The 27,172-nt window shown below is 39.7% G+C and overlaps 2 protein-coding genes and 1 long non-coding RNA gene across 3 annotated transcripts; 1 reads left to right on the top strand and 2 right to left on the bottom strand.

Annotated features, from left to right (window-relative positions):
* Window positions 1–1,412: 1,412 nt before the first annotated feature.
* LOC126934884 (olfactory receptor 4S1-like) lies at window positions 1,413–2,420 on the top strand. Its single transcript, XM_050755761.1, is given in 2 exon segments — window positions 1,413–1,685; window positions 1,687–2,420. Coding segments are annotated over 2 exon segments (933 nt in total). The 3' UTR covers window positions 2,347–2,420.
* A 679-nt stretch (window positions 2,421–3,099) lies between these two features.
* LOC126934885 (uncharacterized) lies at window positions 3,100–10,522 on the bottom strand. The gene is made up of 3 exons (XR_007719135.1): window positions 10,413–10,522; window positions 4,457–4,618; window positions 3,100–3,173 (listed from the first exon to the last, which is right to left on the bottom strand). It is a non-coding gene; the product is annotated as an uncharacterized LOC126934885 (long non-coding RNA).
* Window positions 10,523–23,317: 12,795 nt separating this feature from the next.
* LOC126935675 (olfactory receptor 4C45-like) lies at window positions 23,318–26,808 on the bottom strand. Its single transcript, XM_050757453.1, has 2 exons — window positions 26,613–26,808; window positions 23,318–24,649 (listed from the first exon to the last, which is right to left on the bottom strand). Exon 2 carries the CDS (start codon window positions 24,610–24,612, stop codon window positions 23,692–23,694), a length of 921 nt encoding a protein of 306 aa, XP_050613410.1. The 5' UTR covers window positions 24,613–24,649; window positions 26,613–26,808; the 3' UTR covers window positions 23,318–23,691.
* Window positions 26,809–27,172: the final 364 nt, after the last annotated feature.

Here is a 27,172-nt window from a genome sequence, read left to right as displayed (position 1 = left end):
TGTCCCAGGGAGATGAGAGTTTTGTCTGTAAGCCCTTGACTGGAGCTCCTGTATTTCCTGTAGAGATGCCCTGTCCAGTGATGAGGAATCTAAAGAAGCAGTCTGGCCACAGCCACTTTGCTATATTGTGGTGAATTCGATCCAGTCCAAACCTCCCGGTCTCCTTAGCACTGTCAGGGAGAAACTGCCTACTAAAGCCACAGTAATGGTGGCTGCCCCTCCCCCAACCAAACTTGATCATCCCAGGCCAGCTCCAGACTGCTGTGCTGGCAGTAAGAATTTCAGACCGGTGGTCTTAGCTTGCTGGGCTCCATGGGAGGGGGACCTGCTGAGTGAGACTTCTTGGCTTCCTGGCTTCAGCCCCCTTTCCAGGGGAGTGGACGGTTGTCCTCTCTTACTGGAGTTCCATGTGCCACTGTTTTTCACTCCTGTAGCTCAGTGCCTACCCAAACAGCTGCCCAGTTTTGTGCTTGAAATCCAGGGCCCTGGTGGTGTAGGTTCACAAGGGAATCTCCTGATCTCTGGATTGCAAAAATCTGGGGAAAGGCATAGTACCCTGGTTAGGTAACACAGTCCCTCACCACTACTCTTGACTGGGGGAGGGAGGTGCCCTGCCTCTGTCCACCTCGTGGGTGAAATAATGCTCCACTCTGCTTCTGCTCACTCTCAGTGGGTCGCACCCACTGCCTAACCAGTCCCAGTGAGATGAACTGCGTACCTCAGTTGGAAATGCAATCACCTGCCTTCTGTGATGGCCTTGATGGGAGCTGCAGACCAGAGCTGTTTCTATTTGGCCATCTTGGCCCCTCCCCTCATTTTAACATTTTGTATAGTTCTAGCTGAGTAGTGGCAAATTCTCTCAGCATTTGTTTGTCTGAAATAGACTATCTTTTCTACATTTATGAAGCTTAGCTTTGCTGGATACAAAATCCTTGGCTGACAATTATTTTGTTTTATGAGGCTGAAGATAGGACCCCAATCCCTTCTGGCTTGCAAGGTTTCTACTGATTCTAATTGCCTCAGCCTTTCCTCTTTGTTCCTAACCATCTCCTGGCATCTCGAGTATGTAGATATCACTAGCTATCCTTTCTGTGTGGTTATTCTCCATGTTTTTGCTCCTCTGTATTGCTGCAGATTCTTTAATGGGCCCTTGAGCCCTCTCAGAGCTATTTTGGTTGTGGATAGCTCGCTCTCTCTCTTTCTCTCTCTCTCTCTACACACACACACACACACACACACACACACATATATATATATATAAAATAAATTTTTTTTTTGGTGATGGGGATGAAGGCTAGTATCTTTCTTACTCCATAATCTTGGTCGTATCTCATAAAACTTTCTTATATCTCATAATCTATGTCTTTGCAGAGCCAGCCAGCCACTTTGTCGGTCATCGGGGCAGATAATCCATGGGTGCCAAGAACAACGTGACTGAGTTTGTTTTATTTGGCCTTTTTGAGAGCAGAGAGATGCAGCATGCATGCTTTGCGGTATTCTTCCTCTTTCATGTGCTCACTGTCCTGGGGAACCTTCTGGTTATCATCACCATCAATGCTAGCAAGACTCTGAAGTCTCCCATGTATTTCTTCCTGAGCCACTTGTCTTTTGCTGACGTATGTTATCCATCTGCTACCATACCCAAGATGATTGCTGACACTTTTGTGGAGCATAAGATGCTTCACATCCTTCAATGGCTGCATGACCCAGCTCTTTTCTGCCCACTCCTTTGGTGGCACTGAGATCTTCCTCCTTACAGCCATGGCTTATGACCGCTATGTGGCCATCTGTAGGCCCCTGCACTACACAGCCATCATGGATCGCCGGAAGTGTGGCCTGCTAGCGGGGGCCTCCTGGTTAGCTGGCTTCCTGCATTCCATCCTGCAGACCCTCCTCACGGTTCAGCTGCCTTTTTGTGGGCCCAATGAGATAGACAACTTCTTCTGTGATGTTCATCCCCTGCTCAAGTTGGCCTGTGCAGACACCTACATGGTGGGTCTCATTGTGGTGGCCAACAGTGGTATGATTTCTTTAGTCTCCTTCTTTATCCTTCTCATTTCCTATGTTATCATCTTACTGAAGCTAAGAAACCAGTCATCTGAGGGCCGGCGTAAGGCTCTCTCCACGTGTGGCTCACACATAATCACTGTCCTTTTGGTTCTCATGCCCCCCATGTTCATGTACATTCGTCCCTCCACCACCCTGGCTGCTGACAAACTTATCATCCTCTTTAACATTGTGATGCCACCTTTGCTGAACCCTTTGATCTATACGCTAAGGAACAATGAGGTGAAAAATGCCATGAGGAAGCTGTTTAGCATCAAGAAGAGCTTAGGGGAGAAGTGACACTCCAGAGAATCTCAATCCAGCCAGGAAATTGGGAGACTTTCCATCTTGTAGCATCTAACACAGCCTTTGTATTTCCAGTCTGATGTTTGCAATGGCAATTATCCTCCTAGCTCTTGTTGTTATAATAACCCCACATATTCTTTCAATCCTTTATTCATTAAATATTTATTGAATGTTTACAGTGAGTGAGAATACAAATGAAAGTAAGATATAGTCTTTCCCTCAAGGAGAGTAGACTCCAGAAGGTTCTTAGTGTGATATTTAAGAGCTCATTCAAGAAACTTGTGAGGGCCTGTGAATGAGGGAGTGTCTGGGAAGTCCAGGTATCTCACTGATAAATGAATAAAATCACTACATAATTCATTTGTGTTGGCTAACACAGTGCTCAGTGAAATTCATTTTTCTTATAAGAGTAAAGAGCCACTTTACTCTTATCCCTCCATACTCTCAGCAGGCTGATAAATAAGTAAATAAATAAATAAGTAAATAAATAATGTGGAGCGGTCGAGGGATTTACTGAAACTTACACTTTAACTCCAGAGCAGGGCGAGGACTAGAACACAGGTCCCTAAGTCAGCTTTCAGGGTTTTTCCCACCTCAGGACCTCTTGATAAAGTGTGACAAAATGGACACCAAGCAGGGATGACCAGGAACTTTTGAAGGACCAAGGAATGGTGGTGATGATGACTTGGGATGATGAAGAGAAGAGCCAGGAAGAACAAAACAAATTGTCAGCACTTCTTTCAGGGGTGCTGATTCCTCTCTCCAGCCCAACAGCGGACTGCAGCCCTCTTTAACCCCTGTTGCTTTGCTCCATTTTGCCGCTAGAGGGAGCCAAGTTTGTACAGGATGCAATTAGAAGAGCTGGATTAGGTAGCTCTTAAACATTCATGGGTCATTTAACCTCATTGGGCCTCAATTTCCATATTTACAGAAGGAGACATTGACAATATCAGCTTCAGAAGGCTGTGAGAGGACCTATAAGACTTTGTAAAGACCTACATCAAAGTCTGTTGTTCAATGGTGGCTGCTAGCTGTTTTTAAATAATATCTTCAATTCCCCTTTCTCTTCCTATTCACCGCTCTATCCCTGCCTTTCCCTCAAAGCCCTTGTAACCAAACTATCAGATTATTTCATTTACTCCAAAAGTGTTTATTGAACACTTAGCATTTGCTGGGTGATATTCCTGGGGCTAGAAATACAGCACAAAAGAAAGCATGCAAAACTCCTTGTTCTCATGGAGTTTGTATTTTAATGTGTGATAAAAGCTGACCCTTACTGAATTCTTCCAATCTGCAGACACTCTTCTAAATGTTTTAATTGTATTAACTTCTTTAATCCTTTCAACAACTTAATGAATGAGGTATAATCGCCAGGAATGTGATGAGGGTTGGGTGAGAGTGGTGATAGTAAGGAGGACTTATTAGTACCATCTGATGCTGAACTAACACAAATGCAAATGTTGATCTTGATTATGAAAAAATAATAGCAATAAAATAGCAGTTGACACCTTGAAAGCATAATATTCTCAGAATTTTTCATGCACCAGCTTAATCTGTGTTGAATAAATAATCCCCTTATAAAACTCCTTGGAGCAATGTGGGAACATGAATGGTTATTCCAGGTTTAAAGATAAGCGGAGATACAGACAGGCTAAACCATGTACATAGGCCACACACAAAGACTACTGATTGCTAGTTTAATGCTCTTTCACTACTGCTTTCATACAGTATTTTAAAGTAGAGTGATAGTAGTATGTATGTCTTACACATGTATGCAGGCATGCATGTATGTATATATATTTATGTAGATGAAGACAGGTATATATGGCACAATCTCAGCTCACTGCAACCTCCACCTCCCAGGCTCAAGTAATTCTCATGCCTCTGCCTCCCTAGTAGCTGGGACTACAGGCACATGCCACCAACGTCCTGCTAATTTTTGGAGTTTTAGTAGAGACGGGGTTTCACCATGTTGGCCAGGCTGGTCCTGAACTCCTGACCTCAAGTGATCTGCCTGCCTCAGCCTCCCAAAATGCTGGTATTGCAGGGGTGAGTCACCATGCCTTGCCTCTACTCTTTTCTTTGAGGAAATTGAAGCACTTACATCATGGATTTGTCAGATCAGAGGTGACCAGAAAGCAATTACTCAGGAATCCCACTCTTTGCCTAGACTTCTGTTTATAGAAGATTGACCAACTCAGGAGCCATTTGAGGGTGTGGAATCATAGGTATGCTTGATATGGCAGATGTTTCTTCCTGCTTCATGCTGGGGAGGGAAAAGGGAGAAATTGGGTTGGAGGAAGTAGATCATGTATTTCAGGGGAAAAAAGTCATCTGAGTTTCAGCTACAAGTGAGAAGACTGGGTAAATACTATAGGAGGAGCTGCCTAAGGTATGAGAACTTGGCATTAAGAGAAGAGGCTGCTGTATGATACCGTGGAAATTACACTAGATGGAAAGTCAGGAAACAGGGTTCCAGTTGCAGGGCCATCCCCACCTCCATCCAAGTTCTCAGGGCTCCCATTTCCTGATGCATACAATTAAGGAGATTGTTTCGAATCTCTAAGGACCTTCAGCTCAGATATCCTATGATTCTATTTTGTTCAGGAATATAGATTACGTGAAATCTGGGTCAATCTTATTTTTTCCTCATTTTATTCACATATTTCCTTAGAATTATTTTTAGGTGATTTTATAAAAAGAAAATATTGCAAATAGTTCCCATAGATTTATGGACTTGACACAATTATCACAAGAGGGAAAAACATCAAATTAAGAAGATTTAATTGTGTTTTTCACTACTTTTCCTCTCTAAGAGACAACTCCATTTTAATGTTCCTACTACAGGTATTCTGAAAGTTACCAGTAGATGAAGCTCATTGACTGTTCATTCAGCCACTCTGTCAGTACATTTACCCTTCAGTACTGAGTTTTCCTGGAGGACTTTTTAGTTATAAACACAAACAAGATGTAATTGTTATTATAAATTTTACTTATTCTGCTGTGGTTGGAGAGAGAGCAGAGAAAGGATGTGGTGGTAGGTATGGTATTGGGGAAGGGACTCTGAACTCCTCCTCCTTGGAAGGTGAAAGTGTCCACAGTGAAGGCAGAAAAGGAAGGTAGGCTAGAGGTGAGAGGGTACCCCATGGCTGATTTCTTTCATAAAAGATTTAAAAATATTATTAGTTAAAAATATTTGATACAAATAATATGTGTATTATTTAATATATGTAATATGTAATAAATAATAAAATTATATATTAATATGTTATAAAACAATTATTCATAATTATTTAATGATCATCTATGAACTTATCAATTTAAGAACATTCCTAATAACTTGTGTCATATGTGTCTTCTCTATTTTATTTCTTTGCCTTAACCAATATTCTCGTTTGGTTTACGACTTCCTTACTTTATGAAAATAGCTTTAACATATGTGTATATATACCTAACCCATATATTGCTTAATTTTTCTTATTTCTAATTTTATAAAAATGGTGTTATACATTTGTAGTCTTCTGATTTGCTATCTTTACTTAACATAATATTTCAAAAATATTTCAAAAACATAATATTTCATCCTTGTTGTTGCATGTAATTGTATTTCATCATTTTTACTATTGCACAAGATTTCATTGGGTGAATATGCCATAATTATTTTACTACTCTTTTTTAAATATACCTGGGCTGTTTCCATATTCAGCTGTATGAGGGCTGTTATGAGCATTCTTGTCTGTGTGGAAAAGTTTTCCTGGGGCATATACCCAGGGACTGAATTGCTATGTTGAAAGGTATGCAAATGTTCGACTTTTCCAAAAATATGCCAAATTGCTTTTGAAAGCAGTTGTACCAATATTCACTCCCTACAGCAATGTATAGGAGATTCTGATGAGGTACATTCTTGTTCAACACATGGCACAGCCAAAACTTCGTAACATTTTTGCCAATCTTGATGGTACCCACTTCACTGTTGTTGCCTTGTTCTTTGTACCTTGTATATTTACTTATATGCATCTATTTTCTACTTTATCTATAGACAAAAGCATGGCATTATTTTACGGTATTCTGACACCTATGTTGAATCCACTCATCTATACCCTGAGAAATGAAGAGGTTAAAAAATGCCATGAGAAAGCTCTTTACATGGTAAGAAACTACAGGTGAATAATGAGTGGTAAAGCAGGAAATAAAAATAACTTTATTTTTGTAAGTGAAACAAACCAAGCCTTACTTTTTTCTATCATGTATAATTGTATTCCATCTTAAGCATTAGTTCATCTTCACTGACTTTTTTTTTTGGTACGGAGTCTCAAAAAAAAAAATCACGCAGGCTGGAGTGCAGTGGCACGATCTCAGCTCACTGCAACCTCCACCTCCTGGCTTCAAGTGATTCTTGTGCTGCAGCCTCCTGTGTAGCTGAGATTACAGGCGCCCGTCACCATGTCCAGCTCATTTTTGTATTTTTAGTAGAGATGGAGTTTTTCCGTGTTGGCCAGGCTGGTCTTGAACTCCTGGCCTCAAGTGATCTGCCCACGTCGGCCTTCCAAAGTGCTGGGATTACAGGCATGAGCCACCACACCCAGCCTTCATTGACTTTTATTATTTATTTAGTTAGTATTTTCACTTGAATTGCATAATTTGATTATAAAACTACTCTATGAAATATACATGGTATGAATGATTATTATTCCTATTTTAGAAATGAGGAAACTCTGTTCACTGATGTGGTTAGTCAATTAATCAAGATTATCTAGTTTTGAAATGCCTAAACCGAAGTTTAAAATGAGTTATTTTTGATCCATCATCCAGATGTTTAAGTAGCAATCCATGTTGACATCATTTGAGTCTGTGTGATAATTAATTGAGTTGTAGAAGCATGAGGCAAAATGTTACTTAACACTTAGCCATATATAGCAGGCTCTTCCGTATCCAGGCCTGGCTTCTATTTCTTTTTGTCACTCTCTGTGACATCAGCAATATCGCTGATACACTATAGCAGAGAGGTTAGGAGTTTGGCTCTGGAGACAGAATAATCTGAGTTTGAATCTTATTTTCTTTAGTTAATTTTTAAAAAGTTCCAGGGTACATGTGCAGGATGTGCAGGTTTGTTACATAGGTAAACGTGTGCCATGGTGGTTTGCTGCACCTATCAACCCATCACCTAGGTATTAAGCCCAGTGTGCATTAGCTCTTTTCTCTAATGCTCTCCCTCCCCACCCTCCCCTGACAGGCCCCAGTGAGTGTTGTTCCCCTCCCTGTGTCCACATGTTCTCATTGTTCAGTTCCCACTTATAAGTGAGAACATGTGGTGTTTGGTTTTCTGTTCCTGAGTTAGTTTGCTGAGGATAATGGCTTCCAGCTCCATCCACATTCCTGCAAAGGACATGATCTCATTCCTTTTTATGGCTGCATAGTATTGAATTTTATTTTCTATGCTTGCTAGTGGCATGACCTTGAGTAAAGTGATGAGATTTCTAGAAACCTCTGATGCCTGTGTTTAAAATAAAAGTAAAGATACTTTAGATTCCACGTATAAGTGAGGTCATGCAGTATTTGTCTATCTGTGTCTGACTTATTTCACTTAGCATAATGTCTTCCAGGTCCATATACCTCGCCGCAAATGACAGAATTTCTTTCTTTTTCAAGGCATCACCTATATACCTCAATAAAGCTGGGGAAATAAAAAGTAATGATAATACACGTCTCAAAGTGTTATTGTGACAATTAGATTAGATAATCTCTCTAAAGTTCTTTTTTTTTTTTTTTTTGAGACGGAGTCTCGATCTGTCGCCTAGGCTGGAGTGCAGTGGCCGGATCTCAGCTCACTGCAAGCTCCACCTCCCGGGTTCACGCCATTCTCCTGCCTCAGCCTCCCGAGTAGCTGGGACTACAGGCGCCCGCCACCGCTCCCGGCTAATTTTTGTATTTTTTTAGTAGAGACGGGGTTTCACGTGTTAGCCAGGATGGTCTCGATCTCCTGACCTCGTGATCCACCCACCTCGGCCTCCCAAAGTGCTGGGATTACAGGCTTGAGCCACCGCGCCCAGCCCTCTCTAAAGTTCTTAATGCAGTTTCTGGCACGTGGTGAACTCCTAACATGCTTATTTGAAATCACCATGTCCACCTCAACCCTTTCCTAACCTTCTATAAAGAAATTGCTTTCTTTTGTTTTTCTATCTCTTTTAGGCTTGAAATACATGCTGCCTTTAGAGTAATTTTTGTTGTTGTTGAGTAATACAACATGGCATTTCTTTTTATTTTACCTAAGCCTTCTCATTTCAAATTCTGGAATCTAAAATGTAGGTCCACTTTCATTCCATCTTTTCCCTGGTTTTACAAACTCCACCATATCCCTTCCAAAGCTTCACTTTTTAAGATTGTAGGCTCCCATAATTTATATTAAACTTACCCTCTGTTGGACAAATGGTCTGTAATTCCTCATGTTACAACATATTCACTTTTTACACTAAGAAAAAACAACCTGGAAATTTATATGAAAAGAAATTTCTCTGTTATAGGAAGAAATATTCAAAATTAATCTGCGAGACGCCATCATCCTAAGTGAACTAGCGCAGGAACAGAAAACCAAAACCACACTTTCTCACTTATAAATGGGAGCTAAACACTGAATACACAGGGCCACAAAGGAGAGAACAACAGACACCAAGAACTACTAGAGGGTAGAGGGCGGAAGGAGGGTGAGGATTGAAAAGCCACCTATTAGGTACTATGCCATGCTTATTACCTGGGTGATGAAATAATCTGTACACCAAACCCCGACAATACCTATTTAACAAACCTGCACATGTACCCCTGAATCTAAACTAAAAGTTAAAAAAGTCGCAAAAAGCACAAAATTCATCTCCAAGAAATTAGCTTCCACAACATTTGGGAGATTATCAGGAAATATTTCTTGTTTCATCCCCATAACTCTGTGTCTAATAAAAAATGATAATTGCACAATTTTTGGCAAAAGAAATGTTGCCTTCTTTCACTTTGTCACATTTAGGGAAGCTAATTAATAATAGTTAGCTATCACTGAGACCTTGAATTCTGCACCCATTCATTTCTGCTATTAGATGATAAAAGTATTATTTAATTAACTAAGAAATATGAAATCACCATGAGGATCGCTAAAAAATAGCGTGTCTTTTGGCCAGCTTGCTACTATTTTATCTCAAAAGACTTTTTAGAAAAGCACACTTATTTTAGTTATAATTTAAAGTACCCTGATTTTCGGTACAGTTAAAATATCAAATAGCAAAAAGACTAATACTAGTGCACCCCTATTTTTATTGTCCAAATTATGATGAACGACATCCCCGTTAACTTATAAATATTGCTTACTTTTGAAAAGTTTCAACTTGCTAGATTAAACACATGGGTAAATATTCTGAGTAGTTTTCTAGTAATTAAAAATTATTACTAATCTTGTTTACCAAGATAGTTGTATCTTCATTTTAGAGACCATGTAAAATGTCTTTCCTTCATAATCCATATTTGTTTTAGCAAATTTAGAAAATAGGAAAATAAAGATGGTCAACATACATCTTCCAACACACTTGTATAAATCGACTTTTTAGCCCATTACCTAGAGATAATCACTATCAGCATTTTGGTAGATATTCTTCTAGTCCTCATCACCTTTTCTTCTCTTTTCCTCCCATTCTTTCTCCTCCTCCTCCCTTTTCTTCTCTATTTCCCCCTCCCTCTCTTTATATACGCTATATCATATGATAGGTATGTGACATAAATATATGTGATATGTAATATATGGGATAATATTTTATTTCCATACTGATTTGTTTAATCTGATTTTCATATTTCAATATATGCCTGATATATATCTGCATAATGTAAATTTTTTCTGTGACTCAGTATGGATGACTGTTTAGTATTTATTATATAACCTTACTAAATGTATTTAACTGAACCCCTATGAATGAATTTAGATTGGTTCTAGTTTTGGCTATTATAAAGAGTACTGCAGCAAATACTCTTTCAGCCAAATATTTTTACACATCTAAGACTGCATCTTTAGGGGGAAAAAAACAAACCTAGGAGAGTCGAGTAGAGTCGAGTCAGAGTTAGGAACAAAAGTAGAAAAGAACATTCCCGTTCTAGAGGAATAAGCTCATTCATAAGTTAGAGGCATGAGAAGACACAGTAGGGTGGTCATCATTTAAGGGGTATTTCAGAATCAAGAGTAGAATCTTGGCATGTAAATGGATGACTTCACAATGTGATGACTTCACAACGCATTGTAACTACTGTTACAATGCAACAGTAGTGTGTGAGCCAGCTACAGTCGGGAGAGGAGTGAAGGGTTTTCAACACTGAGTGGATCAAGGAGTATTACATGCAAGAGGCTATATTTCACTGAATGTTGAAGTATGAGTAAAAGGAGTCGGATGAATCAACTAAAAATGTGAGGAATGAAAAGGGAAATTTACAGTCACAGAATCAGTACGTGCTTTCAGGACACAGTGTATTTGGCCTCAATCCTGTAAGAAAATGTGAAGCCACTTGAAGATTTTAACATAAAATTAGTTCCTACTTTACATGACTATGAAAATAAATTTCAGATGAAAAAAATCCTAAACTCAAACATTTCTTTTTAAAAATTAATAGAAGATATTGTTTGAGCATATATTTATGATCTAGGCCAGAGAAAGCTTTCTGAAATGAGAGAGAAAATTCGGATCAATAAATGTGGCAGTGTAATAAATAAATTGCTTTTGAATGATAAGAAGACACCATAAACAGAGTCAGAAGACCAGACACTGCCTGGGAGAAGGTATTGGCAACATGTGTAATAGCCAAAGAATCAGAATATAAAAAGCACTGCTACAGTGTAAGAAGAAAAAGCTAAACAACCAATATATACATAGGTAAAATGTGTAAACAAAAAATTTACTGTTTATACAAACATTTAAAATACTTTGGTGGCCATCAGGGAAATGCCAATTATAGTAACAATAAGAATCCATTTTCACATATTTCACATATTGGCAAAGACTAAAGCACTTGACAATATCAAGTGTGGCCAGAGATGGGAAGTGGCGGCTCTGTCGTACACTGCTGGTGGCACAGTCAGCATGGACAGCTCTTTGGTGGTGTTTGTTAAAGTAAGTACTAACCATTTGATTCACTCACAGTTATCTATTTAGAGAACAACTAATTTAGATATTCTTAATACCTAAGAATTTCATTACATGGAAACATGTACAAGGATTTTCACCACAGAATTGTTTGTAATAAAACATAGAAGTAATCAACCAGGGGATTGCGTTGGCAACCATGGCGTATGGTGGATTACTGTACAGCAGTTACAAGAAATGAATTGTATTTTTATTTGTTAATACAGATCAATCTGAAAAACAATGTTGAATGCAAAGTAAGTTGAAAATGATGCATCTAGTATGATAACATTGATAGAAAAACCACTAAACGTCAATAATATTTTCTCTGTGTGTGCATGTGTTAGTACGTATTTGTGTGTGTGAAGGCAGAGAATAGTATTTTTTTTGTCCTGAGAAGTAGAAGAGCAGAGGAGCCTTTTACTTCTACTTTTTATATCTTAATTTAACAAGCACAAGCTATCAGCACATGACTTTGTGTAATTAAAAATGGAAAGAAACCCCATAAAACAGATATGTTAGACTTTAAAATAGTAGCTTATTGATGATAAGAAAACGGCACTTGTTTTTTTCTCTCCTTTGTATTTTTATGTGTTTTTTAAACCTAAACATCAGACAATTTAGATTTTTCTTTAGATGAAGTCAAATTAAGATATTGTGCTGGTGCCCCTCTCCTGATCCCATGAATTCCCTGTGCCTTTACTTACACCGACAATTATTCTCACTTATCTTCCTATTCAAGGCCAGTCTTTTCACTGATCCCCACGGCCCCCTCCCATCACATTACCTCCAAGACCTCTTCACTTCTCAATTATTGCTGTTTTGTCATAACTTCAACTTAATCTACACCCTTGGTTAAGCCTCTGCCAACCTAAAAGGTGGAAACTACACTCTAGGGTTAAATTATTTATTTGTTCAGCTTACAAGTCAACTTAGGCAAATAAACTTATCTGATGCTTCGTTTCTTCAACTATAAATGGACATTTTATTCCTTAGGTCATGCCCTTGTAAGAGGAAAGTGTGTACGAAGATGAGTGTTGGGCAGGTGATAGGAGCCTGATAAATAAGTTTCCTTCCTTGCTGGTGAGAAAAGGGTCACAGAAGAATAAAGGTTAGAAATAATGTAATCCTCTGAATTTTAAGTAGTGTGGAAAATATACTGGTTAAGTAAAAAGAGAAGACCTGTGTTTGAGATTTTTTATTTTGCAGCTGATTGCACTGGCAAGCAACTTTAAAAAATCATTTTTTTCCCACTTCTCTTGAACCCCTCTCCCTCAAGTGGAATTTTGTTTGAATGAACAACATCAAAATGAATGCATAGTCATATAAAAATATTTGCTACTTTTTTCTTTTGTGATTTATCAGAGGAAAGTAGCACTGTATAAGTTATGGGCTGTTCCTTCACGTACAAAGTGGTGCAGGTGGAGAAAAAGAGAGTTAATTTCAAAGAAGTTCCCTGATATGTGTGAATCAAAACATTTTGGAGTTATGAATTACTGACAAATCACTAGCTGGTTCTTTGCAGACACAACATTTTCAGCCTGATCTGTCTTTGAAAACTAGTTCACCTGCAAATTAGTTCAAAAAGTGATATATGCAATAACATTTATTAAAAAAAAGAAGGCCAAAGAGTTTCAAGAAGACAATTTCAATGTAAATATAAGACATTTAAGACAACTAACTTGTTTGTTTATATTAAGTGGAAGCAGAATAGAATTTGGCAAAGCATGAGGGGTTTGGGTTGGACAGGCTTAGACCACAATTCTCTCTAACCCAAATTTTAGCTACTTAACCTTGAACACTATAATTAACCTTTCTGTCTCTTGGTTTCTTAATTTATGAAATGGGAATATCAAGGTTATCATGTTCATTGAGCGGCAGTGAGAATTATTAACAAATAACAGAAAGAATATAAAGTACTTTGCACATAATAAACACTCAAGTAAATTAAAAATAGCCATCATAATTATAAATACAATATCATTGTTTTGTTGGTACTGACAGTTTACTGTGAGTAGGGTCACAATTATGTTCAAATAATGAAATAGTTTAGACAGAGGTAAATTCCGTGCTTTGAGGCTTAAACAGGTAAGCACAGAAATAACTTAAGGTCACAAATCGCTGCCTTCATGGTGTAGGTCAAAGGACACAAAATTTCAGTTAGATGGGAGGAATAAGTTCAAGACATCTATTGTACAGCATGGTGACTATAGTAGATAACGATATCCTGTATTCTTAAAAAATGCTAAGAGGGTAGATTTTAAGTGTTTTCACCACAAAAAGGATAACTATGTGAGGTAATGCATATGTTAATTCGCTTGATTTAACCATTCTGATGCAGGCAAACCCCAAAATTGGGGCTTTGACCAGCTGTGCGTCATGGCTGGGGTTGTGACTGGTGCTTGGAACACAAGCCCTGCTGATCGACCTCATTTTCCCCTCAGAGATTATGCACTCTTCCTTAATTTTAAAGAGTTGCAGGAGGGTGGAAGGCCTTGAGCTTGCAGTTCAACTAACTCTGAATTGTTACCATAAGAACAACAGGTGTGGTTTATTACTGCACATACTTTTCCTTGTCATGCTACTTATCTGTGTGATTGTGAAACAACAGCTTTAAATCTTCTCGCGGCTCACAAGTGTAGGTGGTGTTCTTCTCTCACACCTGCAGGGACTCATGAGAAAATACGTTTAATCCTACACAGGTGTACCCAACTAGTGACTCCCTGAAGTTTCACAGCAGCACGGGGGTATTTAACAACACCTGATAGGGGCTTTTTATTTTGGTCGTAATAGATCCTTGGGGAAGCCTCCCTTCTTTCCAGGTTTTCAGTAAGACTAAGTCCCGGATTCAAGAGGGGACTTATTCTTTTCCTTTGTGGGAAAGGGAAATGCTTTATTTCCATATTCTTGAAAGGCCTTTCGAAACTGGCCTAAGTTGATCATATGAATGAGCGTTCTAGGTGTCTCCTCATCAAACAGGAAATCTGAAGTTAGAAAGGGCCTTCCATAGGTTATTTCAAATGGACTAAGTTTTAGGGTTCCTCTTGGAGCCCTCCTTATGCACAAGAGGGCTATGGATTGGAGAAAAACTCAGGCCTCCCAGGTGTCCCAACAGAGTTTTGCTAATGTCCTTTTAAAAGCATGGTTGGCTCTTTCTACCTTACCAGAGGATTGAAGCCTCCAGGAGGAACGACGACGACAGGTAATGTCCAATGCCCAAGATGGAGGAAACCTGCGGGGTCACCTTCCCTATGAAGGAGGGTCCATTAGCACTTTGCAAGCTTTTTGGTAATTCAAACCTTGGGATGAAATTCTTTAAGTAAGAATTTGGACCCTTCCAATACTTTTTCTGTCCTTGCGGGAAAAGTTTCTATCCACCTGGTGAAAGTGGCTGTAAGTACTAGCGAATATTGTAGTACTCTGTAAGGCAGTCTGAGTGAAGTCTATTTGCCAGTCTTCCCCAGGGTTCCTTGATGTTATAAAGGTTTGAGTAGGTGGCTTCCTGGGTTATTATGGGCACAGAGTTCACAGGCCCTGGTGACCCCTTTTTCAGTCAGGAACAGTCCCTTCTCCAAGAATATTTGGGAAACCGATTTGAAGAGAGAATTCCATCCCAAATGTGAGGAGTTAGGGAAATGCTTAATTATTTTCCATTGCTCAGCCTTGGGGAGAAAGTTTACTGCTTTCTAGCAACTACCATGAGGGACTCTTTTTGTAAGCCTTTCTTTCTGTTCGTTTCATTTCCTCAGGTGCATAGTATGATTCTGCTGACATGGGTGGAGTATAGGCATTAGTGCAGTGGCCAGTGGCACTGATCTTCTTGTAGCAGTGGCCTTGCCTGCTCTGTCTGCCAGAGTATTTCCTCTAATAAGACATGTCTCCCTTTTTGTGTCCCCTGCAATGAATAGCTGCTATTTCTTTTGGGAGCTGGACAGTATCTAAAAGTTCTAAGAGCTCTGTGATGTTTCATGGGGAACCCCTTAGATGTTAGTAGTCCTCTTTCTTTCTACAAGGCAGCATGAGCATGGAACATCAGGAACCCATATTTAGAGTGAGTAAATAATATTGACTCTTTTCCCAGTTGGAGGGTCCTTATTAGAGCAATTAATTCCACTTTTTGAGCAGAAGTCTGGGGCGGTAAAGCTTTGGCCTTAATAACTTCTTCTTGGTTAACTATAGCATTACCTGCCTTCTTTACTACTCCTTTATGAATAAAGCTACTCCTGTCTGTAGACCACAAAACATCAAAGCTATCAGGGGCTCATCTTTAAGGTCAGACCTGCTAGAGTAGGTCTGTTTCATGGTTTTCACATACGAGTGGATGAATTGGGGATCTGTTTCTTGGGATGTGGAGTCTGGGAACAGGGTAGCAGGGTTTAAAACTTAACATACCTTAAAGGTAACATCTGGGGATGTCAAGCAGAAGGGCCTGATATTTAAGTAACTGGCCTCCTATTAGCCATTGATGTCCTTTTGCCTCTAGAACCTTCCGTACTTGATGGGGAGGTCATAACATCTAAATGGTGCTCCAAGGTAAATTTACTGACTGTTTCTACCAATAGAGTGATGGTGGCCATAGCTTGCAAGAATCCTGGCCATCCAGCTACCACCTGTTCCAGCTGTTTAGAGAAGCCACTCGTCTAGGATTATTCCCGAGCCTTGGAGTTAGAACACCCAAAGTTGTCCCTTGTTTTTCAGCCATATAGAGGGTGAAAGGTTTTTCTAAGTTTGAGAGTCCCAAAGCAGGGGCTGTTCCCATCTTTTCTTTTAAGGTCAGAAATGCCTGTTGGCAGGTTCCATCCCAGTTCAAAGGCTCATGATCATTCCCTTTTAGACCTTCATAGAGTGGTTTTGCTATAAGCCCCAACTCAGGAATCCAAATCCAGCATAATCCAGTTATTCCCACAAAGGTTCTTAACTATTTCTTACTCTGAAGGGGCTGAAGTGCCAGGATGGTCTCTTTTTGTTTCTGGGCTAGGGTCCTTGTCCCAGGAGGGAACATGTATCCCAAGTGTTTAACATGTTGAACAGAAATCTAGGCCTTGTGCTTGGGGTGGGGGATACACAATACCCTTGTTTTCTCCCAAAATGAAGGACCTGAATTGTACTTTTATCAGAGTATTCCCTAGTAGGGCTGGAAATTAATAGGTCGTCTATATATTGTAAAATGGATCCATTCTTTAACTATAATTCCCTTAATTATTTTGTCAATGCATTCCCAAAGAGATGAGACTGTCCCTAAGACAGACAGTCCAGGTAAACTGAGATATAGCATGAAGGTTGGGATAGTCCATTCAAAAGCAAAAATATACTGGGAGATCTGGGTGTAAAGGTATGTAAAAGAAAGCACATTTAAATCTAATACTGTGAACCAATTAGCATCTTCAGAGACTTGGGTCAATATTGTGTAAGGGTTAGGAACTATTGGGTAGACAGGGACTACTACCTCATTAACTGTCCTCAGGTCTTAAATCTGTATTCCCCATTTTCTTTCTTTACAGACAGGATGGGGGTGTTACATGGGGACTGCCAGGGTTGTAGTAGTCCATACTTTAGAAATTTTGCTATCAGGGGTTGTATGACCGATTGTGCTTCAGGTCTCATGGATATTGTTTCTTCCATGGGTAACCAATATTGGGCTTCAAGGTAACCTGGACTGAGGGTACATTAACAGCTCTACCAGCAACTTCTATTTCCCAGAGGGGTCTACTTGAGAAGTAACATGCAGTGGAAGCGAGGTCTTTTATTTATCTGTCTGTATTAAGTTATGCACTTAGAGCCCTTCGTGGCCCATTGCCTTATCATAAGGCTCCTCAAATTGAACTGTGGCCTGTAATTGGGAATGTAAGTCTCTTCCCAGTAAAGACATAGGGCACTCAGGTTTAAAACCTATGGTCCCGCACATTGTAACCAAGGCAGTGGGTGAATCTCCTAATTCTTGGACATTAATCTCTGTTATGGTATAAGAGCAGGAAGACACTGGCCCTGAGAAATGGGTCAGAACTCTTACCCAATAAGAACTGTCTTCTTACCTACCAAATCAGGAGTTAGCCAAGGCTCCTCTGTGGAGATGGCAAGATGTCCAGTGGAAACCATGGAGGACTTCGGGCCCATTCAATCCTCTGTTCTCTCAGCCTTTATGAGTGTGGGTGGCCGAGGCTTTCTCCAGAGCCTGAGGAAGTCCCTTTCCCAATGGCCCTCTTGCTTACAGAAAACACACTGGCCCAGGGGACAGCAAGTCAGGGACTCTCACCTGGACATTCCAGAGGCCGATTTCGTGACACTTTCTCAGAATGGGTAATCCTGAGGTGGCACGGAGTTTAAGGCAGCCACTAACAATTGTGCTTTTTGGCTATTTCTTTGGATTTTCTTCACCTCCTCTGCCTTGCCCCTATTGTTGTCTACTCCAAAGGCCGTGTTTAAGAGTTGGCTCTTGGGTGTTTGAGGTCCCATTTCTGCCTTTTGTAGTTTCCTTCTAAGTCAAGGGCAGATCCAGTAATAAAATGCACACCTACGAGAGCTTGCCCTTCCCAGGAGTCTGGTCTGCATTAGTATATTTCCTGAGTGCCTCAGCCATACTGTCCTGAAACAGAGCAGAATGTTCTTCTTTCCCCGAGTTACTTCTGTAACCTCGTCATAACTGGCTTAACCATACACTTTTCCACACCTTCTCTTAAATAAGTTACCATGTGATTTCTGCATTTGAAATCTTGGGAACCCCTCTGGCAATCCCACTGAGGTCCAGGTCTGGAACTGCATCTCCCTCCACGTGATAAATGGCATGGCTTTTGTTTCAAGCAGTTACTCCATCTGCGTATTCATGGGCAGTACCCAGAATCCTTTGTTTCTATCTTATGGTACAGCAGGTGGACAATAATATTTGCAAGTCTTGTCAAGTTAAGTCAAAGTATGTGGTCAATTTAACAAACTCCTCTGTAAACTTCCCTGGATCCTCCAAAAATGGGCCAAATTTCTCCTTGCATAAAATCCAATCAGACACAAAAGGAGGCGCATGTACTCTGATTGTTCCCCTATATCTGTCAGCTACCTCTTGCAATGGACACAGGTTCCATTTTAGGGGCTGATATGGGGCCTCACTCCTGGTGGTACTGGTTGGGCTTATTTCCTCAAGCAGCAGGGGGTACAGGTTGGGCCTAACTGGCTAAGCGGGAGGGATGTCTGATGACCTTAGGTGAAATCCTGTACTGGAGAACTAGTGGACTCCCCTCAGATTCAGGGAACTGAGGAGGCTCCAGGGGGCATGTGGGCCTCCTAGGGAGAGCATCTAGGAGGGTATCATCTAGGAAGTGCAGTTTCTTGGTATCCGGAAGTAACATGAGCCAGACACATCCTGCAGCTCTCCCTTAAGTGAGGGTTCTGTTTAAGGGCTGTAAACACCTGTACATAAGGGGCCTCTGTCCATTTTCCTTCCTTTTCACAGAATAAGTCCAACGGTAAAATAGTATTATAATGTAAAGAACCATTTTTAGGCCAAATTTCTTGATTTTCCAATTTGTATTGGACCCAAATGGTATTGCAGCAGGAAATGAATTTCTTTCTCTTGAAGCTGTCAATATGAATTTGCTCCAATTGCCTAAAAGGCACCCTAGTGGTGAGTTTTTCGGGATGCTCACCATCGTCCCCGTGTCTAATGAGGATCTCTACAGAAGTTTTTCTAAGTCTAGTGAGAGCCCAGTTATTTTCCCTTTTAAATTCTCACCTTTTTTTCTCAAGAAAGGTCAGTGGGGAAGTTGTCACCAGTTCCTGCAAAGAGGGTGTAAGTACAGTTAGCAGGGTGTGATGAAAGTGAATTATGAGATATGAGTGAGCAGTAGAGTGATGACTGCATCCACTGGCAAATGGAATACAAGAAAAGAGGTGTTGTAATAAGCAAAGTATAGAAGGAGAGGTGAAAATAGGGTGACAGCAAAAAAGAATGAGTTCATCTCCTTTGCATGAATGAAGCTGGAAACCATCATTCTCAGCGAACTAACACAGGAATGGACAACCAAACACCTCATGTTCTTACTCATAAGTGGGAGTTGAACAATAAGAACACATAGACACAGGTAGGGGAACATCACAAACCAGGGCCTGTTGGGGGTTGGGGGGAAAGGGGAGGGAGAACATTAGGAAAAATACCTAATGCATGTGGGGCTTTAAACCTAGATGATGGGTTGATGGATGCAGCAAACCACCGTGGCACATGTATACCTATGTAACAAACCTGCACGTTCTGCACATGTATCCCAGAACTTAAAGTAAAAAATACAAAATAAAAAATGATAGTTGAGAAAATATGGGATAGAAACCAGTAATTTGTGCCAATAAAATTCTTAGTTTTTTTAACCCCCACCCCCAAAAAATAGGGTGACAGGATTCTCATAGTCTGAATTCCACAAAAAGGGAAGAAAGCATTTTGGTTGAGGAAAAAGAGGGACTAGAGGAGGCCGCTGAAAATGGTGATATGACAAAGACCAAGACTGCCCGTAGGGTGGGACTCTAACCTACAATCCAAGAGGGAATGTAAAAAAATCCAGAGTGCAATGAGGGACCTCTCAAAATAACAAAAGAAACAAAAAGGCCTGAATAGAAACAATCGTCTGAATAGGAGGGTGAACAAAGGGGACACTCTCCCATCCATGAAGGCCAAATGGTGCCACTTGGTCTTAATTTGGGGTTCAGGTAAATGTCTCCCTCAGATCCCTTCAGCTCGTTAGTCCCTTCACATTATTGGTCCCTTTGTAGTCACCAGGAAAGATGATGCAGATGAACCCCACAACTGTGGCTCAGCCTGGGAAGTTTCTTGGCTTTGTGCCAGAAAGAATTCAGAACAAACAAAGTAAATTTATTAGAGCAACAAAGGACAAGAAAATGGCTGTTCCATAGACAGAGCAAGGTTTTCCATAGGCAGAGTAGTGCTCGTTGCTTGCTGGCTAGGTATATTTATAGCTACTCCTTAATTATGGTAAGTAGTGGGTGGTTATTCACGAATTTTCTGGAAAAGAGGTGGAGAGTTTCCAGAACCTAGGGTTCCTCCTATTTTAAACCATATAAAGTAACTTCTGGGCATTGCCATGGCATTTATAAACTGTCAGGGCACTGTTGGGAGTGTCTTTTAGCATGCCAATGCTTTATAGTTAGAGTATAATGAGCAACGAGAGTGACTAGAAGTCGCTTTCATTGCCATCTTGGTTTTAGCTGATTTCAGTCAGTTTCTTTACTGCATCCTGCTTTGACCAGCAGGGTTGTGACTGGTGCTCGGAAAGCAAGTCCTGCTGATCCACCTCAATTCCAGAAAGTACACATATTTTAAAACATCATGTTGTACATGATAAATATATGCAATTTTATCTGTCAGATAAAATGCTAAAAAAAGAAATTCACTGCTTCCAATACATATAAAACATAAAGTGAGTGCTTAGGTCAGGACTTTATTCGCAGAAAGTGCTTAATAAAAATTAGTTATAATCATTATCACAATTGGCATTATTCTTGTTTTTATATTATTTCTCATTCTGTTTTTCTTGGGAACTACATTTTAAAAAATTGTACTTTAAGTTCTGGGATACATGTGCAGAATGTGCAGGTCTGTTACATAGGTATACATGTGCCATGGTGGTTTGCTGCACTCATCAACCCATCATCTACATTAGGTATTTCTCCTAATGCTATCCCTCCCCTAGCTCCGCACCCCCCAACAGGCCCCAGTGTGTGATGTTCCTCTCCCTGTGTCCATGTGTTCTCATCATTCAACTCCCACTTATGGGTGAAAACATGCGGTGTTTGGTTTTCTGTTCCTGTGTTAGTTTGCTGAGAATGATGGTTTCCAGCTTCACCCATGTCCCTGCAAAGGACATGAACTCATCCTTTTTTTTATGGCTGCATAGTATTCCACGGTGTATATATGCCACATTTTCTTTATCCAGTCTATCACTGATGGGCATTTGGGTTGGTTCCAAGTCTTTGCTGTTGTGAATAGTGCCACAATAAACATACGTGTGCATGTGTCTTTATAGTAGCATGATTTATAATCCTTTGGTTATATACCCAGTAATGGGATTGCTGGGTCAAATGATACACAACTACATTTTAAAAGGATACATTTACTTTTAAAAAACATACTGTTGCTTGCATGTATTTACAAAATAGGCACTGATAGGAAATTATGACAATGCATTTATTTTTAAAAAGGCATTGTATGCAAGATGTGACCTGATATAAAGTCCTGAGAACACAGAAAATGTCCGTATCTGGTGATGTGCAACTCCATAAGTTAGAAATGCTCTCCTGAAAACATGTTTCTGGGCTCTCCCACAGGAACCACGAGCTCAGTACAGAGACAGATCTTCTGGTCCCTGGCACTGACTCTTCTTTCTCCTTCTTTCAGAGGACCAGAACAGGATGGGATCTTTCATTCATCAGAGCTTCTAAACTTAGTTCTGCTCAGGCATCTCCCAGTGGCTCCCACCAGCTCTCTCATTTGTAACTGCAGAGACATTGAAGAGTATTTTCATCTCAGAACAGAAGAGAAAGTAAGTGATGGGATAGACTTTAATTTCCAAAGACCTGGTTGCTGGCTCCAGTAAGTGTCCTAGGTAAGAAAACAACCTACCGTTGTGCTGTCTGTATGTGTAAATGGATGACATTAATGTTAGATTTTGAAATGCAGTGGTCTGAGACAGACACTGAATCCTGCTGTGCCTGTGGGGACTGAAGAAGAGTAGTAATGTTCTTGTTATCGTTTGTCAGGAACTGCAGTTCGCTGCACACGTGACAGCCCTGAAGGGTATTCAGTGTTGGAGCAATTTTTAATACTTTTCAGCTGACTCATGGTTTCAATTTAAATCATTTAATTATCATAATTGAAAAAAAAATGTAATGTTATTTTCCTTTTACTGATGAAGGAACAGGTAGAGAGGTTAAAAGATTTGCTTACATTGATAAGGCTAATTACTGCGGTGACCAGGTGAGAAATCAAGTCTGTTTGATCCAAGGTTCTTAATCCCTAACTTCAAAGCATCTGACTATATCTGAATCTTTTAGCATTTCATTGCATTCATGGTATGGATTCTTTTCTATAATCTAGATTTGTGATCACTGTCATCCAGTTTCATGACACAAACTTCTATGTCTCTGGCAATTTCCTATGACAGCTGTTTAGTTTTCAGAGCTTTCTTTTCCTTTGCTGGCGTCTAAACCTGATTTTAATGTACAGATATTTTTTGCCTTAACTTTATTGTTATTTTTATCAGTTATATTTATCAAATCTATTTCTTTTGCTCCAGTCAATAATACTTTCAATTCTTGCTGGGTGCGGTGGTGCACGCCTGTAATCCCAGCACTTTGGGAGGCCAAGGTGAGTTGATCACCTGAGTTCAGGAGTTTGAGACCAGCCTGGCCAACATGGTGAAACCCCGTCTCTACTAAAAATACAAAAATTAGCTGAGCATGGTGGTGTGCACCTGTAACACCAGCTACTTGGGAGGCTGAGGCATGAGAATCGCTTGAACCCAGGAGGTGGAGGTTGCAGTGAGCTAAGATCATACCACTATACCCTAGCCTGGGTGACAGAGTGAGACTCTGTCTAAAAAAAAAAAAAAAAAACTTTCAATTCTTTTTGTAGATATTGTATACTATAGAGAATGGAGATATAATTTTTTAAAAGTAAGTTTTCATGAAAATGCTCTTTTTAGCCCTTTCATATATAGTTGTTTGTCCTCTTGTAAAATAAAACTTCATTCTAGCTGTAGTGCTGGGTATGAAAGGTGTCAAAAATGTTGCTGTCAATCCGTTTCATACCCACAAGCAGGACAACAATATAAGTTTTGTGAGCCCTTGAAACTTTTGCCCTTGTAAGTTCTTTCCTCCATAAAAAGTATTAAAAGTTGTATTTTATGAGTGTATTGGTATAAAGAGAAATATAATCCAGTTGTACTTAGATTATATTCATTTTCTTCTTCTTCTTTTAAAGAAATTAAGCATTTCAAGGGCTCCTAAAAGTATCATGGGCTGTTGGCACTACTACTGGGCCTTAATGAATATGTCAGCGCAGCCTACTATATGTCCTCCTAATAAAAATTGATGGAGACAGGATAAGATAATTGACTGTCCCAAGTTTCATCGATCAAGAAATAGAATAAATCTCTATAAAATATCACCAGATATTGTTGCCTAAATGTTTGTGTCATAAGATTTATTTATTATCAGTTTTCATTATGTGCTTCCAGAGCTTCTCAATGACATTTTTCACTTCCTTATTTTTGAGGGTGTAGATTAAAGGGTTCAACATAGGTGTAAATAGGGTGCAAAACACAGTCACAGCTTTGTCAGTGGGGAAGGAGGTTAGAGGTCTTAGATACAGGTATGAACAAGGGACAAAGAATAAGATGACAACAAAGAGATGAGAGGTACAACTAGACAGAGCTTTGTGACGCCCTTCAGAGATATGAGTCCTTAGGGAGCACAGGATGATGACATGGGAAGCAACCAGCATGGAAAAAATGAGGAAACACAATGATCCACTGTTGGCAGCTATCAGAGGCCCCAAGGTGTGAGTGTCTGTGCAGGCCAGCTCTAGAAGAGGTACTAAATCACACATAAAGTGGTCGATGACATTGGGGCCACAGAATGGTAACTGGGCTATGAACAAAGTCTGGATCCCTCCATGCACAAATCCCAGAATCCCAGCCACCCCCATCAGGAATCCACACATAGGTTGACTCATGATGGTTGCATAGTGCAAGGGCTTACAGATGGCCACATAGCGGTCGTAGGCCATGACACTTAATAAGATGATCTCAGCTGCCGCAAAGAAATGTTCTGCGAAGAGCTGAGTCATGCAGCCATTGAAGGATATGGTGTTCTTTTCAGAGATCAAGTCAAAGATCATTTTAGGGGCTATGGAAGAAGAGTAGAAAACATCTCTAATGGACAAACAGGACAGAAAAAAGTACATGGGGGAATCCAGGGCTGGGCTGATGAAGATGATGACTGAGATGAGCAGGTTACCTGCCAATGTGATCAAGTAGGTGATTAAAAACATAATAAACAAGAGTTTCTGCAGTTCTGGATTGTGAGTGAGGCCCAGCAGGATGAATTCTGATACATTGTTCATGTTTTTTCATAGCTCAGGTTGTGTGTATATGGCTGATCTGAAAAAAAAAAACAGTATTTCTGAATGATGATATTTTAAATTCAGTACTAAAATATTTCATCACCTCTTTAGTCCTGGTTTTTGGGGGTGATGGAGCTACATTGCCACTCACCTCTGCTGTTTTGCAGAGCTGTAAAGAGGAACAGAAGATTAGATTTCTCCTAATTCATATATTAATGAAATAGTGATAATATCTTACAAGTACCACAATAAAACAAGATCTTGTTCTAAATGTTGACTTCCAAACTTCCTTTCTGGCTCTACAATTTCACATACGGCTTTCTTTCATTTTTAGAGAGGACAAATCTTATCAATAACAAATGTTTTGAAATAATACTTTCTTTTGTTAGGGTTATTTATAGGTATATGAATCCAGTATGTATATTAGATACTAATATGCATATTAGATACTAAAGTGCAAAGCCTTACTAAATCTAAGCTGCTGTGTTCTGTGATCTGTTGTCCTTTTCTATCATATAAATGCACATGTACACAGATAGAGACAGAGCTGTAAATGGAGATATTTTTCTTTTGGAATGCTGGATAACTATCGCAATAACAACTCATTGAGGATAATTCATTCAACATCCCTGAATGTTGCATCCATCCCTATCAATGACCCTTATTTTTCATGCTCACTCTTTCTGCATCTTTAATCGTGGCTATGTAAGTGGTGCCAAGTTATACAATTTAATGATATTTCATAAATACATTTTCCTCTTGGTTGGATTTTTATCACATATAGAATTATACACTGGATTAGATATATTTCCCCACTCACATCTTAACAAATGGAATTAAATGAGTCATGATTTTTTCCCTGAGTTTTCTATTGGCAAGACAGAAATGTTAGGGTCACCTGAGATAATGCAGTTTTCTCTTTTGGCATAAGTTTGGTCAATTAAGATGAACTTGTAGTTTTCATTGCTAACTGGTAAACAACTGGAAATTTGTATTGCTACCTGAAAACACTGAATATATTTAAGAATGTAGATGTTTTTGAATAATCCCAAGAGCTTCAAGAGTAAGTACATGTTGTTACAAAAGAGTGTAAGATATTTTATTTCTTCTCCTCCCCCTTTTCTCCTTCTTTCCCTAATCCCTGGCAAAAGTGTAACCACATAGTTTTCCTCAAAAATTTCTAGAAACAGAAATCAGTCAGCATCATGACCTCTGAGCTTCATTAAAGGTGAGTAAAAATATCTTTGGTTTTCAGGAAAACTCAGTTGCTAAGTTGCTTCCTCTTTATTCGTGGCTTCTGTAGATGGTGACTATATGGTTAATCATTCTTAATGGATTTAATTCACCAATTCTAACTTCAATGTAGCAATATGGAAGTCACAAAAAGGGGAAAAACATTTCAAGCATGACAAACAGAAATCTACAGAATCAGTGCATTCAGTGAGACATAAATGTTAACCATAATGTTTTAAAAGTGACTTCAGTAGTTCTTAGCAGCATCTGGTCTGGCAACTTTTTTTTTTTTGAGACGGAGTCTCGCTCTGTGGCCCAGGCTGGAGTGCCGTGGCATGATCTCGGCTCACTGCAAGCTCTGCCTCCTGGGTTCATGCCATTCTCCTGCCTCAGCCTCCCGAGTAGCTGGGACTACAGGTGCCCACCATCGTGCCCGGCTAATTTTTTTTGTATTTTTAGTAGAGACGGGGTTTCACCGTGTTAGCCAGGGTGGTCTCAATCTCCTGACCTCGTGATCCACCTGCCTCGGTCTCTCAAAGTGCTGGGATTACAGGCGTGAGCCACCGCGCCCGGCCTGGTCTGGCAACATTATGCATAGACTTTTCTGTTGATATTTTATATGTCAGTGTGTCCAAATTCATTTTCAGAGAAAAATACTAAACTTTAAGTCGGGTATGTAATGACAAAGACTACTTCACTGAAAACAAATTGGCTAAAACAAGTTAATCTGCTTAAAATTTGAGAGAAAAGATTTAGTATTCACTGACCTGGATCTAGCTGATTGTGGACTCCTCCATTTTAGTTTGAGTGCGGTCACCGCTTTCTTCTCCTGCAGGCGTGGAACACGGCCACAAATAGACTCTACCAGCTGACAAGTGGGATGCTGGAATTCTCTAGACGGCTCTCTCAATTCTGACGTTTCAGTTTATTTTGCTTTCCATTGTCAGTCTGAATTTACTAAGAAAACAAGCTGTTTCAGTTAGAGAACTTCATTATCTCTAGGATTTAGTGTCTACTCACTTCCTGGGGTTCCTATGAATGTATAAGCCAATCTTCAAAATATATCTATTTTTCAGATCTCTTAGGACTATATTCAGTCCAAATTAAAAACTAGGAATAATGCAAAATTCTTCAAATTTGGAAAATGCAACTATAAAATGAATAAGTGAATCAAATCCACCTGATTGGATATTGTTTTCTCAAATCTATTCTGATGAAATTTTGCTTTCTTGAGTCCCTGAAAAATGTGGTGAGAGAATTCCTTTTATTTCTGATTCAAGTTCTTCTTTCAATTCTATTTTCTTAGAAACCCACTAAGCTCAGGAGT

The sequence above is a fragment of the Macaca thibetana genome, chromosome 14 (genome assembly GCF_024542745.1).
Source record: "Macaca thibetana thibetana isolate TM-01 chromosome 14, ASM2454274v1, whole genome shotgun sequence".
Taxonomy (NCBI): Eukaryota; Metazoa; Chordata; class Mammalia; order Primates; family Cercopithecidae; genus Macaca; species Macaca thibetana.
Note: the sequence above shows the minus strand (reverse complement) of the source record. Positions and strands in the feature narration are given on the sequence as shown.